The sequence below is a fragment of the Cydia amplana genome, chromosome 7 (genome assembly GCF_948474715.1).
Source record: "Cydia amplana chromosome 7, ilCydAmpl1.1, whole genome shotgun sequence".
Lineage (NCBI taxonomy): Eukaryota > Metazoa > Arthropoda > Insecta > Lepidoptera > Tortricidae > Cydia > Cydia amplana.
Genome location: NC_086075.1, coordinates 14,554,772 through 14,576,963, shown reverse-complemented (window position 1 = coordinate 14,576,963; position 22,192 = coordinate 14,554,772). Strand labels below are relative to the sequence as shown.

The 22,192-nt window shown below is 36.9% G+C and overlaps 1 protein-coding gene across 6 annotated transcripts in view; it reads left to right on the top strand.

The window, feature by feature from the left end:
* Positions 1–22,192, top strand: part of LOC134649537 (uncharacterized) — a 194,213-nt gene that overhangs the window by 151,099 nt on the left and 20,922 nt on the right. For 4 of the 6 annotated variants that reach the window (XM_063504305.1, XM_063504306.1, XM_063504301.1 and 1 more), the window contains exons 4-5: positions 14,753–14,799; positions 15,048–15,199. In XM_063504305.1, the coding sequence (XP_063360375.1) occupies positions 14,753–14,799; positions 15,048–15,199 (199 nt within the window). The remainder of the gene's footprint in view (positions 1–14,752; positions 14,800–15,047; positions 15,200–22,192) is intronic. The other 2 variants (XM_063504302.1, XM_063504304.1) reach the window with 1 other exon arrangement.

Sequence of the window (22,192 nt, the reverse complement as noted above, 5' to 3'; positions counted from 1 at the left end):
AAGTAAAATGAGCAAACTTAAGGTTTTAAGGCACTTTCCCTCCAGGGCCCATAATTTTTTTCCACCCGGTAGTAGACAACTATTTTTTTCGACTAAATGAAGTTTTATTAGATAAATCGTTGATCACATGGTTCGTTTCACACATCACATCAAATCGTTTGTCATCACAATCAAAATTTGTCAAAAGTAATGAAATTTATGCCAAAAAAACATAAATAAAACATATAAATTCAACACATTTTTTTAATAAAAATCTTTTTCGATGATATAAAAAGCGGCCAAGTGCGAGTCGGACTCGCCCATGAAGGGTTCCGTATTTAGGCGATTTATGACGTATAAAAAAAAAACTACTTACTAGATCTCGTTCAAACCAATTTTCGGTGGAAGTTTACATGGTAATGTACATCATATATTTTTTTTAGTTTTGTCATTCTCTTATTTTAGAAGTTACAGGGGGGGGGGGGACACACATTTTACGACTTTGGAAGTGTCTCTCGCGCAAACTATTCAGTTTAGAAAAAAATGATATTAGAAACCTCAATATCATTTTTGAAGACCTATCCATAGATACCCCACACGTATGGGTTTGATGAAAAAAAAAATTTTTGAGTTTCAGTTCGAAGTATGGGGAACCCCAAAAATTTATTGTTTTTTTTTCTATTTTTGTGTGAGAATATATCTACTTACCAAGTTTCAACAGTATAGTTCTTATAGTTTCGGAGAAAAGTGGCTGTGACATACGGACGGACAGACAGACGGACAGACGGACAGACAGACAGACATGACGAATCTATAAGGGTTCCGTTTTTTGCCATTTGGCTACGGAACCCTAAAAAGAACATCGACAAATTATGTTCAAAGAATTAATATCAAAACAGATGTCATAATTAGGATTGGCTACTTTAAGAAAGGGACAGAGAGATTTAATCCTCTCGCTCTGCACGTTTTTCTCATTCCTCCTTGTCAAGCCAAAATAAACTATAAAATGATAGTAACACAGTACATTGTAATATTCACTTTTTCCACGGTATCATGTCATTGTAAATTACTTATGTGAAATTGTAGTGGCGTGCGACTTTCAAACCGGAGGTCACGGGTTCGAACCCCGCCGGCCCGTGCAAGTGAGTTTTTGTAAGTAGGGACCTTTTTTTAGTGGTACTTAAATATAATAACTTTTCGTATTATTGAAATAAAATATTTTATTCAAACAAACTTAATAATATAATAATTAAAACGAATAATATCAATTAGTTTTTAATATTTATTCATATATTTTAAATTATTTGAGCATGAAACATACTAGATTTATTTTTATCATTACAATAGAAAAAAAGCAAAAAATATATTCTTATAGATATTTTATTTTCAAACAAAAATAAAGCAAAAAGTTACGGTTAGATTCTGATGACTAAATACCAAACAGCTACCGATACATTTCAATGTCTGTCGAAATTTCCTAACCCGTTGTAACTGACAAAGAGTATAGATTTCGACGTAGCATGACGTAGCCTAGCAAACACGCACACATGCGTAACGTATAGGCCTGTAAGAAGGCACAATCATAGGTTTACCTCCGATTCCGTTACTACTCAATGGAGTTACGACTCAACGTTTATTGGATATTAAAATTTTACGTAATTCGGAGCGCTGCGCGAAGTGACATAGGTCTTACCTCTTTGAGGCACGACGGCCATCTAACATTACTGGCATAAAGGATGCATTTATGACTTTGACGCATGACAGAATGAGAAACCGAACTGCGTAAAATGGGCGTTTGCTGTTGAATTCATAAAATCAAAAATCGATAATAAATCCATCGGTAAAGGATAATAAGTTAATATTTAGTTCTTTGAAAGTTAAGACGAGATGAAAACCTTTGCTGTAAGGTGGGTTGTGCTGGATATGGATGTGTTTTCTAGTTGCACGAAGCTAAAACCGAAAAATGAACACGTAAGTTTGGATTTATTTTCTATCGAGAAAATTTTAAGCATTCGTGTTTCGACTACTACGAAATCTCTTATCATATAGTCAAGAAACATATATCCGAAAATCACTACTGTTTGTTTCCGGGGCTAGCCACTGCCACCTTTCTAAGATCCTGTTATTTTTCGATGCACGGCCTTAAATGTGTCAATTAAATGACTGACAGTGATATCTAAAGCAATGTCATTTGAATGATTTGTCTATAGGCTCATAAGATGACTGCTAGCAGTCATCTTATGAGTATAATACAACTGCTTTATTTTTTTTAAAGATACAAGTTCCGATCATCTTGATTGAAAGAGGTATGTTTTCATTTACAATAATAACTCTTTTTTTTTTTAAATAATAACTCAATTTTTTTTAAATAATAACTCTTTTTTAATAATCTCTTTTTTTTTAATAATAACTCTTTTTTTTTTTTTGCTGCAGCTGTCATAGAAAAAGTAATGTATGCAACAGCTCATAATTGGTTCTTAAAATTCTCGGGTCTTTTTTTACAAAACTCGACTACGTCTCGTTTTGTAACTTCGACCCTTGAATTTTAAGAACCCTTATTATATCACTGTTGCATAAACTACTATTATTGTACTGTGACTGAAGCGCTGGTGGCCTAGCGGTAAGAGCGTGCGACTTGCAATCCGGAGGTCGCGGGTTCGAACCCCGGCTCGTACCAATGAGTTTTTCGGAACTTATGTACGAAAGTATCATTTGATATTTACCAGTCGCTTTTCGGTGAAGGAAAACATCGTGAGGAAACCGGACTAATCCTAATACGGGCCTAGTTTACCCTCTGGGTTGGAAGGTCAGATGGCAGTCGTTTTCGTAAAAACTAGTGCCCACGCCAATTACTGAGATTAGTTGCCAAGCGGACCCCAGGCTCCCATGAGCCGTGGCAAAATGCCGGGACAACGCAAGGAAGAAGATTGTACTGTGACTGTGACGTTTAGCGTGTAAAGTCCCACTGATTAACAGTCCGCCGGACGGTATCGGCCTGTCAGTTAGAACAAAAATTTGACAGTTCCGAACAACTGACAGGCCGATACCGTCCGGCGGACTGTTAATCAGTGGATATTAAGTAACAATATACATAAGTACAATTACGCGCACGAAGTCATGAGGATCTCGGATTGGATTAAGGTGACAGTCCATTTTCAACCGCAGCTGCACTACTGTTCATTTTACTATGGAAATTGACAGTAACAGCGACGCGTTCAGTACCAGTAGTGCAGCTGCGGTCAAAAATGGAATGTTACCCTTACTGCAGGAAGGGAGACGTTAATTTTATCGAGTAATTTATATTAAATTTGACGATTCCTGCAGTAATGCATTCGGATTCGGCAGCATTATTCCTGTAGTATTGCAGCGTGCTTTTGTGACAGCAATGTTACGCAGCATTACTGCAGCAGTAATGCTGGTGTAGTCTGAATCCTAACGCTACCTGAGTGTGCACCGCGGTGTGGACTTTCATTGTGAAATGTACTTGTACAATAGCGTTTAGCTAAGCACGACCGGATCCTTTAGAATTTAACCTGGAAAACGTTAGATGACAGCTTGGGTCATCATGGGACGGTATTGTCATTGCCGCCTCCTAAACGTCGGAGGTAATTTTATAACTTAATTATATGTCCCAGTTTCGTAAATAAATAAAATTATTACTGTTTATACGATTGCCAATAATTTACAAATTCACAAAAAGTGCATCAATAATATATAGATATCAGAAAATAATTTACTATTATAGCTATCCTCGATGTCATCAAATATAGTAGAATTAGCATAAAACATGGCAAGACGAGCGATTTTATTACGAGCAATAACGATAAAAATCAAGTTTAATACATATTCCTTTTAAAAATGACAGTTACCTAAAAAGTATTCCATGTCAAATGCTTTAGACTAGATTTGAATATTTCAAAGTCCATAAAGATAAAAGCATTCTAGTGGTAAATATTATAATTGATCTGACAGACGCTCCATTAAAATCGGCTTTATAAATAATCTCCCAAATAAAATAACAATAGAGAGAAAAAGACAAAGCGCGATAGGACTATATAGCGATATGGAAATTCGCGGTCAGATTATATCCATTCGCAATTTAACGAGACTGCCATGGGGCTGCCCATAAATTATTTTGACTTTAACAGGTGTACTTGTTAGATAAGCTTTTACGCTGCATGTTTAAACGCTAATCTAAATTGAAATCAGACATTCGATTGGCGACAGAAGCTCTGGACCCTGAATAGTTTAAGTTAGCTCCAGCAGTGATAAACGCGGTTCGCGATGCTTAACCGGTTTTATATATTTACTGTGATTTGTGGGGCTTTCATTTCGACTAGACATGTTTCTTGGTCAATAGAAAGATCGAAGCATGAATAGATGTTGCTTTGAAAGACATGCGTTTGCTTGAAGAGGAGACCGGGAGTCATTTCAATAAATTGACAGTTATATTTCATTTCGATCATTCTTTCGATATCTAATATTCACTTAATAAATATTGGTATACTTCTGATCATAACACACCAAATATACCAAACACAGGGACCTACTACATACCAAATGTTTGAAAATGTAAATAGGTAACATTTTCAAAATTCCTATGACATGATGACTATGACAAATCAGCACATTTGCATCTTGCAATTTCAAATAAAAGTCATTATCAATTGAATTAAATTTCTTAAATTATAATGGTCCCTAATGAGATACTATATCACTTTTGCTCGCATGTCATTTATTTCACACTTCAAAACAAATTAAAATAAACATACGGACATGCCCGTTTCATACCGAGAAGCGAACATTACCAGTGCGCTGTGACAGTATATTACTTTATTACATATTATTTATTACTTCGTAACATAGCTGATGGATTTAGCACTGAAATTAAATCAACGGTTTCATTTTGCAGCTAATTTAGTAACTAATGAAAGTTTTTTGGACACATAATGTTTTATAAAATGATTGCAGCATTTTCGGATCGGCCACTACGGTCTTGCGGCAGTAAGCGTCTATAGACTACCGTAACCGCATTCTTTAAGACCTAGGTGTGTCTCAGATCCAATACCCATTACCTGTGTCGCAAATGTTCTAACCTTCCCGGTATAGCCCATGAACACGCTTGCAGCTCAAATTCTGCACTAATATAGCAAAAGTGCAAGAAGTAAGTTCACCGTTTGACGAAGTACCTATTTCAGACTTTTGACTTGACGCGACATTGAAACCACGAAACTTTTAACTCGTTTGAAATTTGACCTGAACTCTATGACAAATCATCTGCAGCTATTTATTTAGGTTCACAAGTTGGAATACTACATAAAGTAAACTCGAGAAATTAAAGAAGTTTTGACATGTTATGATTAAGACATATAAATACTTAAGGGTCAAAATAAGCTATTATGTAGGCGCTAAAACAAGCTTCGATTTAATTATTACTGTAAACCAATTTTGCTTGCCTCCAGGAAACTAGGCTATTGTTATCGCCCACTGAACACAGCTCGTACTTAATCTCGAAAAGCCAGCCATTCCACGTAAACTGTATTCCTAGCTTTGTACACCATAAACTTGTTAGCAGGGAAATCTACAACTGCCGATGTCACGACACCGCCCACGCCACCATGTCCAATGCTAATTAGATCTTCTGTGAGCTAATGAATTACCTCGTAAAATCAGCCATGGTGAACATAGATGTTTTCTAGTCGTTAAATATTGTTTGTTTTATGCTTTCGGCTGCGGTACATGTGGGTTGCTTGATTTATTACCAATTTAAAAACTTTATGATGTGTTTTAATGACTTAAATATGGTTAAGTTTTCGGTTACTAAAATACCTAATAGTCAATTAAGTTTTTTATGGGATACCACTTGATTTAGTATATGAAATACTCGTTTATGTTTATATTAAGTAGGAGCGAAGTCAGAAGAAAACTTCTGTATTAAAACAAGCAGAAATATTTCGTGAAACAAAATTAACTTTCTTAAAGTGCCTCCAACATTCCGCAACTCGTATTTGAGTAGAAGCCAGAAGAAACTCGACTAAAGTCTTTAAATAAAATTACCCTTAGCCTGCGTATAGCATATGGGCTCATCTTTGCGTATAGCTCTGTGCCCGGTCATGTTCCAAAAACACTGTGCTCAGCAGTGTATTAACACAGAAATTACGATTCATGCTGAGGAAAAGCTGCTTACCCGCGAGAAGTAAACTAAGCGACGCTGTCATTACAAACGGGTTGCGACTTTACGGCTCAAGTAGAAAGTGCTGAAATCGCATATCATTTGTAGGCATTTTGAGCTCTCCGGTCCCGGGTTGATGATAAGGGTAAAGATTTACTGGAAAGCGTTAGATGGAAAACACTCCGGAGATTGTGGAGGGAACATCTGGCATCGCTAGCAACTTCCAAGTCTGTTTTGTTAACTTTATACGCTGATATATTTTCTTGAATACGGGTTTCTGCAAATTCTTTCAGTTATAATGACTTCATAGGTAGAACACATACACAAAATATGTAAGAGAATAAGAGTCGATTACGCTTAAAAACGTTTTGTTGCAGACAATAAATCTGTTCTATTTGATCATACTAACTGCTGCATATTTATCATTAACGCAGGTAAATTACTATCTAACTCACTTTTGCCGAGAATTACTCCTATATTCTGTATAGGTTCACAACGCCAGTGAAATGCGTAAATTTAATTCATTACATTAAGCCTCGCATTCATATTCAGAACTGCAAAGTTAAATGCCTACCGACTATGAATTTCGAGCTTTAATGCGACTAATTTCGTTTCCTAACGTATGTAAAACCAGTTTCAAATTACACAAATCTTATTTCGAACAATTAACAAAAATTGCAGACGTGAAAAATTGTGTTCTTTGCGTTATTAACATAATTCGGTCATTTGATTTGCATAATTATGATATTTAAAATAATGGAAAGAAAAGATTCGGGTTAATTTTTAATTTTATAGGTTTGGACGGGTGATTATTTAAAGATGTTGCAAGTCCGCAATTTCAATTTGTACCCAATAAATTAAGAGATGCTTATTATTTTGTAGACTTCTTACTGCTATAAGCTCACTTCACTTACTTCCTACTACATTATTATGTATAGTTAGTTCGCTTCAGGCATCGAAAAAGCTTCAGACTGTTCATTCCTTAATTTTACTTAGGATTTGTGACGTTAAATCATTGTTAGATTAGAGCTCGATTCACACTAGGGCTTCCAATACCGGGATCCCGGGATCCCGCCTTTTTAAACGCATTTTTCAATACCGGTATTTTTAAAGGCAATACCGGGATCCCGGTATTTAAAAAAATGAGGGAAATACGCAGTATAAACCCTTTAAATCCATTATATCCGGCTGTATCAAAAAGCTTACTAAAGGTCAGACGCATCTAGAGTTAGACCAAGAAAAGTCTGCAACGATTTTGATACCACGCGCAGTGCAAGTGTTATATTAAACGTCAAACTACTATGAAATTATGACTTACAAATAATACTTGCACTGCGTATTACTGCGTATGCTATCAAAATTGTTGCAGACTTTACTTGGTCTAACTCTAACTGGTCTCTAGCCCGCATTTTATTATTGAAACAAGATCGCTGCCTAATGCGTCAGATAAATATTTGGTGGTTGGTGGTGGATGAATCCTGAAGTTATGTGAGTGATGAATATGATGATAGGTGACATTAACATAATTAGCTCTTATAATTTTATCAAAAAATAAAACGAAAGAGCAAGGATAATTGTAATAATGCCAAACCAATTTTGACGGAAATTTGAAAAAATGTTGTCTGGTTGGTTAAGTTGGACTACAAATGTGACTGGTGAGGTGAAGTCAACAAATTGGATAAAATTATTGCCAACCTGGAGTATGAAATAAAATTATTGCAGATGGCGGCATTGATTGTTTATTGTTGTAATAGCTTTTAGGACATATCTGGTATTCCAGTGAGCCTTTCTAATTGCCTTTTTTAATAAAACTATATATTTTTAAGCGATTCATATCCAATACCGGGATCCCGGGATCCCGGAATTGATGAAAACAGTTTCGGTATTAATACCGGTATTGTGAGAAGTCCGGTATTTGGAAGCCCTAATTCACACGACTCTGAAAATTCCAATAGCCGTTCCATTACACTTCGTTATTCGATTAATGTATCAACTGTGACCAATTAACACTACTATCAGTCAGTCGCTTGTCAATTCACGCGTCGTTCAGTGATTAGTGCTTGTTGCAGTCGCTCGAATCCTATAAATATCCAATTGACGCTATTTACTCACCAGCTGTTATATTACAATTATTTCGGCGTTTTAGTAATTGTATTTACTTACCCTTAAAACCGATTGAGAATTATGTTGACGAATGGACCGATTCGGGAGAATTCAGACAAGGTTTGAGAGATTTGGGGTTGCTAATTATGAGAAGTAGGATAACAAGGCCACTGAACATGAACATTTCATTATGTACAAACTTCTGTTCTGTCATATTGCCTCTTATACTGTTTTCACTTTATGTCTCCTGTATCCTGTCAGTAACCTTAGGAATAATTGATAAAATCATTACGTCCCTTTCATGATTAGATTTCAATTATAGCCTTATAAATGCTGTTTGCAATAGTCATTACTCAGTTCACACGCTCGGGAGTTAAACTAACTAGATGATAGCGCCGGAACACTCGGAACGGCAAGCAAGAAGCCGAAGTGAGTAACGGGCTGGGATAGCATCAGTGTTGTCGGTAATTGCAGTGTAATGTAACGCCCTTACTTCCATTTTGATTCAGAGGCAGATCTCAGAACTGATGCTTAAGCTACAAGAGAAATAACATTTCAGTCATCGTTAAAGTACGGCACACAGGTACGGCATACCCGTACCTAACGGTTTTACACGTGTTTTTTTCTTCTTTTAAATATTTTGCGTAAATGGCTGGAGTATTTTGGTTTGTGTGAGAGCTTAGACTTTGATTAACAACGTACGCTGCCTAGACATATTAAAACCTACACGAATAAATGCCTGTATCCTAACTTATTGTCTGAATCTATATTAATGACACGCAGTCTGCAGAGTACGGCCTTCCTTAGCTTCTTAATTTTCATGTAAACATTTTTGTCTATGATTTCGTGAAGACAGTTGTTAAGTTATTCAGTTTATCTCAGTTTTTGAAGTGAAAACTTCTTTAGCGGCGCTGTGCACTTTTTGAGGTGGGGAAAAAATGTTAAACTCGAGACAGCGTAAGACGATCACGTGACCGTAAGATTTAGATGGCCACTCATTTAGATGGCATTTAAATCAATAAAGAAAAACTCAATGACATTACATGAAAAACTGTTACATGTAATGTCATTGAGTTTTTCTTTATTGATTTAAATGCCATCTAGTGAGTTTCGCTCTAACTGGTATTAATATAACTGGAGTACTAACAGTGATGTGCTTAGGGGTTTCAAGTAATTAACGCTAACGCTAGATGGCGTTAACCTCAATTATACATAGTGCATTTTGCACTAGTCATTGAGTTTTCACTTCTGCCGGCACTCCCTGAGTGCAACCCGTTGTTTTTTTTTTGCAACAACATTGTCAACGCTAGTCGCTCCAGCCTCGAACCGCAAGACATTTCGCTCTAGGATTTATCTAAGTGCCTGCATAAACGCAATGCTTCGTTACGTCTGTCGCTCGCCAAGGGACTGCTCGGACCGGTTTACTTTGTTAGGCTTAATCGTTTTCAGTCTTATTAGGCTTGAGGAATCAATGGTAAGTATCAATATAATCGATGATAAAGAGTTCCATTTTCAGATTTGGTATTTATTTAGCCATCTTATATGAACTATCGGCTGCGTGGTTCGAAAGTTAGAACAATATCAACCCTGTAAGCTTTTTATTAATGCCGTAGTCGGTACTCGCTTTCCAGTTAATCGGTTTTATCGATTTTTTCTGTTAGTGCAAGTTAGGTTGTTGTTTTGTAAAAAAAAACAATTCTTTGGCTTTACTTAAATTAGGTTCCTTAAGGCACTTATTTCTATTTATTTCCCTTTTAAAGTTTAAGGTTTTTAAGGTTCATATTCTATTATAGAGCTTACTTTTTTACTTGCAGTTTTACGACAAAATGGAATATATTTTAATACTCCCTAGTATTAATATATTAAACTTTCCACGACAGACCGATAAATCAATGCTATCAGCGCAAACACAACCGTAGGCAAAGCCTATTGATTTTACCATAGTATTAAATCGAATATTCATTTAGTTGACAAGGCCTTAATATAATGGTGTTGTTTGCTTCTATTGGCTAAATCTTTCACAAAAAAAATGGTTGATTTATACGATTTATACTATAAATACTATACTATAATACAAGACCACCATAGTAGAGCGCTCATTTACATACACATTCGAGTAAGTATATGACGCATCAAAATGATAAGCGCTGCGTGCGATATCAAGACACTGAATTAGTTATACAGGATGCTTCCTGTAACAGGAGCTATATACATTATTTACTCTAGGCTGTACTCCTCAAACTGACCAACATTTTGTTCAGCAACTTTTAAAAATAACTTATGTTTTGATTTTTATTACATTTTAATTTTTTTCCTAAGACGCAATGTATTGCAAATTTTGTTATGTTTGAAGCGTGACAAGCAACGTCAAACACACTGATGTCAACGTACATTGAAGGCAATATTTATTTTGTATGAAAAGCATACAACATATTATGAGAGTTCAAAACGATGTACTTTTAACGCACTGTCTTGTTTTGTTATCAACATCAAAGAATTATCGCTTTACGCATCTGGATATATGTACTATGTCTTCTTAGTGAGATATATCCAAGGAAACATCTGTATCTATGCATGTGTGTTCAATGACTGTTTCTTGTATGATTGTTTCTGTGTTATCTCCGAAATATATAAATAAATAAATAATAAAAAGAGGAAGTCTGAAGGATTTATAATTTTTAAAAGTAGTTTAAAAAAGTTTTATAGTTTGAGGAGTATAATATATGTTTTAATTATTTGCTCGTGTTACAGGAAGCACCCTGTATATTGAATTGATACTGATTTTATTGTAATCCCTAGGTAGCAACTAGCTTTAAGAATAAACCCAGGAGCTTAACTTTAGTATCGCAGCTCAGTAAAACACGGCAGAAACATAAGACAAAGTAAGATTGAGTTTCCTACCGGCGTAAATAAATTCTAGTCGCTACTCGCATCCTAAACAAACGAGATTTCCTCCTACGTCTTATTCTCAAGCCGCCCATACGTCAAACCTTGCCAAGCAAAATTAAATTTTATTTTGTCAACACAAAGTTCAAATTAGAATGGAACAGGAGACCTTTTTATAGGTCTCTGGGCGGCTAGAGGTTATGGCCCCGTAGGTATAGTTTATTTCTTCGGGAAATTTCATTGGAAACACACGTGTCCTGGATTGTGCGATTTTCTTAGTATTACGTTCAGATTGTTGTTAAAGTAAACGTCCGAGAGCTCTTCAAGGAGGTCAATTCAAACTTATATTGCGATATCTAAATGACGTCAGTCGCGCGTGTATTTCGCTTGTACTTGTCCGTACATGTATTGGCGCGAGCGACATGCACAGGCGACTAACGTTATTTAGATATAATTTTGATGTCCTCATTGGCAACAAAATATAAAAAATGTTACCATACTAAAAGGGGATAATTAAATTAAAAATTAAAATTTCTTTATTTAAGACAACAATGGTCCATACATTTGTTAGTTATAGCTTATGATTTAAGTATGTTAGTAACAATGGGTAACCTAATAAAATATTTAATAATTTATAACAAAAAGTGACTTTGTCCGCTGACCCATTGCCCACAACAGAGGACAATCTAGCTTATTAGCTATCATGTTTAGAATGCTGTTGGTACTCCCGCGTACTCTGTCAAGTAGTGAGGTCGTTTTCTTGCGCCACACGGCATCAAAACCGTCCGTGCGCGCCTCGGCGAACATGGACGATGCGCTGCAGAAACGCGGCAGTCTCAACAGCATCCTAAAAGCATTATTGTATTGAATGCGCAGGGCACTGTAAGCTCGCTGAGTATATCTAACCCACAGACTTGACGTATACAATGATGTACAGTAAGCCTTAAAGAGAGTGATTTTGACTACATCTGTACACCGAGCAAATCTGCGGGCTAGCATGTTCGCTCTCACTGACAATGCCCTGCGCTCCCTCTCCATATCTAAATCGTCCTTCAAGTCGTCGGTCAGCAAATGTCCCAAATATTTGAAATGTGTCACTCTTTCGAGTGGAACACTTTTAAGGATGATAGGTGGTATAAAGAAAGGACATTTACTTCCCGCCTTAAAGACCATGATCTTTGTTTTACTTACATTGTAAGTCAAACCATGCCCTATGGCGTACGCCTCACACACCTTGATTAGCTGACGCAATGCACTGACTGAGGGGGCCAGCAGCACCATGTCATCTGCGTAACTCAGGTTATTGACGCAGACACCGTCCACAAAACAGCCGACCTGAGTGCTACTGAGCTCCTCAATCAGTGCATTCATGTATAGACTGAAGAGTAAAGGCGAGCTCAACCCCCCTTGCCTTACTCCACAGTCCAGCCCACATGGGTCTGACAGCTCTCCTGCCCACCTCACTCGATTTTCCTGGTGTATGTACCAGTACTTAAATAGCGAAATTAACTCCGGTGTAGTGTTGAGTCGCTCACTCGTGAGGCACCTCATTTGTACCACTCATTTTGTTAATTTGTCGCAGTACTTCGTACCGCAAAAATGTCTTACTTCACTCCTCTATTCATTTTACTCATTTACTCGCGCGCATCACAAACACCTCTTGTCACACAAATCAATCACACACTTCAAATTTCAAAAAACTCTTATCCGTTCAAATTCACACGCGAGTCTCGCGACCGTCAAAACTCATACACTCCTCACAACTCGCAAGAAAGTCACTGGATCGCGCGAGGCGCTAGGTGCTCGCCTGCTCGCCAACACTCAAAACTCAAATGAAGAAACGAGTAATGGTCCACACTGTCAACTACCGAACTACAAACCTTATTGCAACGACAAAAGGTCCACCGAGAAATGCGTTGAGTTTGTACCACTCACCGCCTCTCTGTGACATGAACCCCTCAAAAATCCTCTTAACCTCCAGAATTACACTCCAATTAAATATAACTATTTATTGATTTATAAAGGAAGTGATGAATACATAAATATGAATAAGTATACATTTAAAAAAATGTCGCTGTTGGATTGGAATTAATGGAATAGTCGACGCTGAAAATATGCTAGTACCTCACCTCATTTGAAGTAAGACATTGTAACACCTCATTTTAGAAAATGAGATACTCATACAAACTCATTTTAAATTGATGTCCTACCCATCACTACTCCGGTGGTAGGCCTACTCCTTCCAGTTTACGCCAAAGTATGTCATATGAAATCGTGTCGAAAGCTTTCGAAAGATCCATAAAACAAGCATAAATTGGCGTATCCCGGTCGGTGTAATACCTGACAGTGTGCTTCAAACTAAGAATGGCAGCTTCCGTAGATAGCCCCGGTACGAAACCGAACTGAGCATCGTGGAGCTTCACATACCTTTTTAAATGCGAGTTGAGCACACTGTCAAGTACCTTTGCTATTATCGTGGCCAAGGAGATAGGTCTGTAGTTAGACTTATCCGATACATCTCCCGATTTGCATTTGATAATAGGCACCACCAAAGTTTTGATCATGTCCGGGGGCAGGTAAGAGTGACCGAGACAAATGTTGTAGAGCATGGCAAGTACGCGTGGTAGGTGAAAGCCGGCATTACGCAGGTGCTCGATAGAGAGGCCATCATGGCCTGGTGACTTGCCTTTTGACATTTTGCTTATTGCAACCTTCACATCCTTGGCGAGAATCAAGGTTGTTGCCTTTCCGATATCCTCCCTATCCAGCAACCTGCAGGGGGGTCCTAAGGAAGATGTAACTTTAAAATATAATGAACACTTCTTGGGATTTTACTTCAACTTTATTCCAGTAGTACTTTATTCACAATCTACCATAAATCCCAGGAGACAATTTAATTTCTAGTCTATCTATTACAAACATCAATCATTCCCAATTCAATTATATGCCCCGTTCCCGCGACAATAATCATTAGCGGCGTTAATTACGGCCACCGATTACCGCCGAATTCCGGAAAACCATTTTTGCCTGCTCAGCTATACCCATTTGCATTTTCTGCGCGACGCAGCCCAATGCGACTCGTTTTAGTTAATGAGTAATGACATAATATATGGCGACTATTGGCGCCGACTACTTTTGCTAAAAGTGATGATGACGCCATGGAACTATTTACTATATGAATTATAATACAAGAAAATAAATAAATATCAGCTGTTCCATAGACATCGACATACAATATTATTTTCGCTGAAATGCATAAATTTTTTTCACGTTTTCTTGGTTGGCTCTACGTCTTCATCTCTCAGAGTAAGGAACATAACAAAATGATTCCGTATTATGAGATCGCTTGCTGTGCTAAATTATGAATTCTTATAGCGTTATATGATTTTTTTATTGAAAATTCCTTCTCATCTTAGCGTTTTTCCGAAAAATGTTTCTTCAGTTTACAGTTATTACAAAGCAATATGTTATGAATGTTAATTAAAACCACCACAGGTTCTAAACTATACTATTAACTTAATTTACTAATAGGTATACTTATTATGATATACGAGTATACTTATTTACAATAATTCCTAATAGGCTAAAACCGGTCTTTTGTTTTTGTTACAGTTGTTTGAGTCCACGGTCGGCGTATTTCTACGAATTTCCCCCGAGTGGTGAGTATTTTATTATATGTACCTACATACTAAAATAATAATAATTTATTTAACTCTAAAAATCTTTTTAGAGTAGGCAATTTCATTGGAAAATTATGAGAAGAATCTACATGTCATTACATAAGGGAAATTTTCTTTATCATTCTTATCCCGTAAATAACTTTATTATTTCTACAAAGGACTACTTGCCCTTAATGCTTAGCGTAACCAGCAGCAACAAATTAAAGTTCTCTATAACCGAAAAACAGTCTCCTCTGCAGACAACTGCCTGGGCACCGCCAAGAAGAAGGTGACCACGTTCTCACGTCTGCTGCGTGGACTCAAGTCTCATAGGAAAGAGAAGCATGGCTCCTGTTCGCCGAAACACCACAGTCCGAGGCAGATCCTGCCGCCGCAGCGGGTGAGTTCAAAACTGATCTTAAAGTGTGACTCTCACAAGAACGGTTTGGATCCGGCCGAGGCGTTTGACACTTCAGGTTTCTATAGAAAGCATCATGTGGTCGATCACCTGTCGTAGAAAATGAAGTGTCGGAATCGGAAGCCTCGGCGCGGACCCGGTTTGTTCTGGCGTGAGTCATCCAAAACTGTTTAAGAGTTGTAGATTCTCTGACAGACCAAAAATTGCAGCAGAAGTAGGTACGAGTATGTAGCGCTATGCAGCCTCGATACATTATGTTGTAACTAGGTAGATATAGATTATCAAGCGCTAACGTTTGATAAACCAGTTACAAAATCCAGCATCTCGGCTCAACTGTAGTTAGGTACATTAGGATTTTTCCTGCTACAATACTAACATTTCTAACCTTCAGATTATAACTTTTAGATACAGCCAATTTTCCGACATAATTATTTCGATTCGGCGTATTGAGTTCATACAAATCTAACCGTATAAGTTGCTACCTATATCTGTATAAGTATTTTCCAATCGCAGTCATACGTATCGTTCAGTACAAAATAAGCTTACGCCAGAGCAGTTATTTTGTACCAGCTACTTCAAATTCAATAGATCATTATAGGTTGTTTCTATTCAAAAGATAACTAGGCCTCTGACATGGCCTAATGAACAGTTTTAACGAGCCTTGCTATTTAGGCTCTATGTATATACTAAACTGAACATGAGAGACTTTAGGTGGTTTAGGTTACCAAGGTTTCGTCAATGTTATTATTGAGATTGTTTTTAAAAGCTTTTCGATCAATGAAATACAAAGGAACTGATACATTTGAACATTTTGATAAAATCAAACATACGTACGTTTTGTCATAAACATAAACGCGTAATCGTTTTCAATAAAAAAATATAAGAAAAGACCACCGCTTTCGAAACCCTCAAGAAATGTTCAAGAAAAGAGCGTACTCCCAATTCCCATCTAAAAGGGCGGCAATGCACTTGCAACACCTCTGGTGTTGCGGGTGTCCATGGGCGACGGTAATCGCTTACCATCAGGCGATCCGATTTCTCTTTTGCCTCCTATATCATTAAAAAAATCTACTGAACATCCTATTTCAGTACACAGCATGCCGCTGTGTGTGTAACTTAAACTCTTAGTCTTATACCTTTACATTTGTGAATGGACTTTTTATAAAAAAACGGCCAGCGCAGCGGTACAGATGTCGACATGCATTATCCATTTTCCACCTGAGCCCGTGCTTACGACCGAAAAAACCGTGAATTTAGACACTCATTACCAGCCGGCCTCCAGACATGTGCCGTCTTTCCCCCTATTTTCACATAGTGTACACCCCCATCCGTATTGTGTGCATCCGGCTCGACGCCGGTCGCCCTTTGACATGTACTGCCAGCAATTAGTATGACGCACGGCCGAGTCCGGACGAGGCCTTTAAAACGGACGGGAATATTTCGGGAAAGTTCTTCTACTGGAACTTAGGCCGGGAACTCACTTATAACTGAATAAATTCGGATCGGTTTTTTTGTCTTAACGGGGAAGATATCATGCTGGACTGTTATTGGGCAATTGTGGGGCCTAGTAAATTGTCGATCTTATTGTTAGCAGTTATAGTTTGATAGTTTGATGCAGATATTCCCCACTAAAACAGATTGCGCTAAAAACGAATGTATGCGCCTCGTACTGACAATCAGGTTTAAAAACCAAAAGTTAGGTTGAAAGACTAAACGCGCCCGATATTGGTAAGTGATTGGCGCAGAAAATATGCGTTAGTGCATCATTTTTAAAAACATCAGAGCGATGTGCGAAATGATAGGAAATCATTAGTTTAATGTCACAACAGTGTACCGCGGGGATCGGTCCGGAACAGCCCGGCGCTCGAAGCTCGTGTGAATGTAATGCGTGCTTAAATAATGCACGCCAGTGTATTTTTTTTGTCGCGGCAAATATGAGCGATAGCGAAGTTGCGCTAAAAGTGTACTTTTAATCGCGAAATATAACCGTTGAAGCGCTTTCTTTTGTTTGCAAATGAACACTAGATATGCTGCTTGTTATTTTTATATTTTGTGGAACACATACTTCATTTGGTAAATAATTTTTGGTCCGTAAAAGAACTTTAACTTATTTATAGTTCGTTTTTTTTAGCATTAGAAATAAGGTAAACAATCTTGATGTGTCTTTTAATTGAAAAACACATTTTAAAAATAAGTTACGGTAAATATGTAACAATTACCTATATGAAACTAATACGATCTTTTATAGTCTTCTGCTTTCATAAGTAATAGTTATTGATTTTTAAAAAGTGTTTTTAAATTAAAAGACATGTCAAAATCGCTTACCTTCTTTCAAGTTATTTCTAATGCTAAAAAAAAACGATCAATAGATTATTTAATTTTCTAAGATCTTTGTCTCAGAGGCCGACTCTAATTAAACTATTTATTGAGGTTTTGATCTTGTTTTTTTACTGGAGCTTGACAATTGCTCACGCTGATTAGGCACCGCGAGCTCACTTTATAAGTCGTATCAGGCATTTCGCTCGCACTTATTGGTGCTTGTGAGATTCACAGCAATCCCTATCATAGTCGTATCATAACAACATCAAATGATAATCATTAGAATCTGCCACCTGTTCGGATTTTATTTACTTTTAAATATAAAATGGAACAAACTTGAGTATAATCAACCGTTAATTGAATGTTAAATTAAAAGGTGCTTATTAGAAGTTAGCCTTTGACGTTCAATTCGGGTTTCGTAACTGTCTAATTTTGTTCAGGTAAAGACAAATAAGAGCTTAACCGAGGAGCTTTCTTCTTCAAGAAAAATCTTTTCTAATGGTGACTGGTATTTGATTAACAATACATAAAATGTAGACTGCTAAAACCCTAACCATTTTGCCTATGCCAAAGTCAGATAAAAAACGTAACAAAAAAAAACAAGAATACAAGCATATGTAATATCGACGGCGCGTCAAACATATTCATAGGCAAGCCGCCTAATTTGGCTTACATTATATTTACTTTACAACTCTGCTCAAGCGTCCAAAAACAGGCAAGCCGGTGGGAATCGGCTTTTATGGACGCGCCGTCACTGATATCGACAAAAAAACCTTCACATGCAAAATGTCTTTACTCCCAAAAACGCTCCTAATCAAATCTGGACACCGGCAGTGACCGACAGGACTAATCCTTTGTGTAGACTACAAAAATGTAGGTCATTTCAATCATCCTTTCTTTTATCGAATTCAGTCAAAAATCATTCCGACGAATTAAAAAGCAACAATCCAAGCGCATACCGCACAAAAAACTTTTATCATAAGGCATAAGCAAAGAATTCAAGCTCAACAAAAAATTGTCACGTCAACAACTCAAAAAACACCCCTAATCAAAGCTGGACACTGCCAATGCGAACAGGGCTAATCCTAAGTGCAACGCGCGATAAGGATTAGAGCTGCCCTAATGGCCTCCAGCCCCTTGTACAAACCATAACTCAACCCTGCCTTGGCTCAACCGACTTAGCTTTGGCAGCCGTCATTTCTCAAAAGGCATGCGGTGACGTGGCCTGAGATTACAGATCGCGGTTCTAGATGGAGCAAGGACGCTCGGTCACGACGCATTGGCGCTGACATGCTTAAGTATTTTGTACACATGTCTTTTAATTGCGACCCGCTCATACAATACACTAAAATATTATTTATGAAAATGTTAGAAAATACATAAAAAAGCGTAAATTAAGCAATAGAAATTGGTAGACAGAAGGCGGTCTTATACCTAAACGCGAAAATATTTTCCAGGAAACAAAAACAAAATAAACAAATACATACCTACATAAGAGTAGATGAAGCTAAATTAAATACATCATCGCGTTTCAGTTGCGTCTATATTTTTCCATCGTTTCGGATTGTTTCATAATAGATTCTAACTTGCAATGTAAGCAGAAGTCATTCATATTTTTTTATTGCAACCATGGTATGTACAGTAAGTATAAATGTATATATATGATAGAAATAATCATAAAGAGGCTCTCGCGTGTGTTTAGAGATTTATGACACATCCCCTGTCAACACAAACTTGTATATTGTCTGTCGAGTTCTAGGTAGATATAAATTGAAATATAGGCCGTGGTTGATGGTTGTATATTATAAGGATACAACTAGTCTCCCTAAACTATTTCTAAAGCAGAATCTATCGGAGGTGGTTTATGCCAGAGATTAATAAATATAACGCGGACGTGGAAAAATGTAGCACTTAATTCGGCCGAGATGAGTTGCGTGACTTAGAATCGCTTCACTTGTGTTTGCTGAATATCGTTATCGGTTAGAATGTGTGATGTCACTTAAGTTTAACATTTTACAAAAGGAGAGTTACGAGGTACGTGTAAATCAAAATGTGGTGATCTACATTTGAAATATTTAAATCTTAATACTTAAGTGAATTTTGTTTTGAAATTGTATCTGTTTGAATGCTGACTTAATTTAAAATAATCATTTCAAGTGACAGTTTAATTTTAAATCAATGACGTTTTGCATTTGTTTAAACCAGTGGTTCCTAACCTGGGGGTAATTACCCCCGTGGGGGTAAAACTGGTATTTTACGGGGGTAATAAGCTAACCTAATATAACAATACAACAAACGTACACGTTTTATTTTTTATTACCATTGGGAGGAGGGGTAAAATCAGGTTCCCTAGTAAGTCATAGGGGTGACCGGACTGAAAAGGTTAGGAACCACTGGTTTAAACTCATCTTACCGTCTACTATCTGAATTGAATTTCTATGGCCTGTATAACTACAGCAATTAAAGTTCATTAGAATAAGCTTGTTATACGGCATAATGTTTATGGCGCCCACATAATGACAGATACGTAATGATGGGAGCTAAATTACATTACGACGCTTAATCGCTTTACGATTCCGAATTACGAGTAATTATATCGTTTATTTTGATTACTCAGCACAATTATTACTTGAGCTAGAACAATGGAAATAATAAATGTAATCGGTAATTTTCTTTTATGAAAATGTGTTCTTAGTTATTATCACTACAAAGTCGCTTCCCGCTGTCTGTCTGTCCGTCTGTCTGTATGTATGCTTAGATCTTTAAAACTACGCAACGGATTTTGATGCGGTTTTTTTAATAGATAAAGTGATTCAAGAGGAAGGTTTATTCGAGTTCTCAGGCAAGGCTCAGTGATTGCAGGAGTGCTCTAAAAGTAATGAAGTTGTCAGCGAGTTTTAAGTTTTTATTTGCGGCCAACTCTCTGAATATCACGTGAAAAGGTGGCTTCTTTTTGATAGAGTCCGCAATAGGTAGGTCCGTTTTTCGCCTAATTTATTTACAAATATACCTACGGACCTCTGAATAAATAACAGTCCGACTACGGTAGTTCATCTTAATTTAATGCAACATTAAACTAACACGTACATTCGAACCACCGCTGCGGAAATTTATGACTAGCATTATATATGTGTCGTTTTCCGGAAAAAGGTACCACTGGTTTTCAAGAAGGTTGTCTTTAAGCCAGTAATGCTAGATACAGTTTGAAATCGTCCCTATTGACAACCAATAATTTGGATCTTTGGATTTAGATTTATACCTATTTATTTATTTATTTATTCATGGGCACCTTTGCGCCGGGAACGACTTGAAGCGTTGTCTTTTTTTTTTAATTTATAATTTTAATTTGTAATTTTAGATATAAATATTAAATTTGTTCTGAAACCTAAAATTAACAGATAACTATTAAATTATTTATTTATTTAATGATAAACATTGTGCATCATTTCAAAATTATGTTTCTCTTCTCAGTGTGATCCTCCAAACATTACATAATAAAATTAAAAAAATAAACAATTTGGCTTTCCCAATAAGGGTCGTCAGATGTGAATAAAACGTATTATTCAATTAAATATAAATGGAGTTAAATTATCAGAATATATCACATACTTATCTGAGGCATGTCCTACAATAATATGTGACTTTCTATGAGAGAAGGGTCCATGCTTCATGAGCAAAAAGGACCTTTCTATCAGAATTTCTGTTGGAATTTTGAAATAAAAAGGACCTTATTGCACTGGAAGCATAAGGACCCTTCTGTGATAGAAAGCCACATATACTTACTAAGTAATAAGATAACTTATAAAAGCTAAATAGCTTCAAACTAGGTTAAACAGCATTTTGATAGTCGAAATAAAACAATGACTTAACAATTTTATTGCGATTTTACTGCCACGACGAAACTATTGGAGTTACTTCAATGCAATGTTGGCACCTTGCCGTATCCTTACAAACATTATTGCACCACTACTATACGTTATGTTCCTGTCCCAGATAACCCCTTTACTAGATAAAGCTTATAAAAAAACTTGCAATCACCACTCAATATCAGTCCCATACTATTTTCACCATGAGGCCAACTCAAACTTACGTTTTGTCATCAAAATGATATTAAATGGTGTTATTTTGTCGTTTGCGTGTGCATTTATTTTGCTCGTTCTTGTGCGTACATTGGCGTAGCAAGATGTACAGGCGAATGATAACAAAAAGACAAAAAAGACATCAGTTTGGTGTCAAAATGTAAGTTTGAATTGAACTCCATGAGAATACGACAGTGCGTATTTTCAGTTGCGCATACGTTTACCGCCTGAACTCCATTTTATTTACGCTATAAGTTACAATTGTGCAATTCTGAACCGACAACACCGTTCAAGCCTCATTCATCATAGTTCATTGATCAAGCTCGTGACACTTGCCGGTTTATATACTTGTAAAATTGTAAATTGTAGCTTTTATAAAACCTGCCATTGACATCGGTATAAGGGTTACTATCACTAGGTTATTTGTTATTTACTATGGCGTGTGATGCACAGAACAAGTTAGAATGGCGATGCGAGCAGGGTACGTGTCGCCGCCGGTTTTGAGCAAACGCTCGCATGCTACTCGCCCGCGCTGACCGAAAAACGAAGTAAACATGCCTTTTGCGCTACAATAACC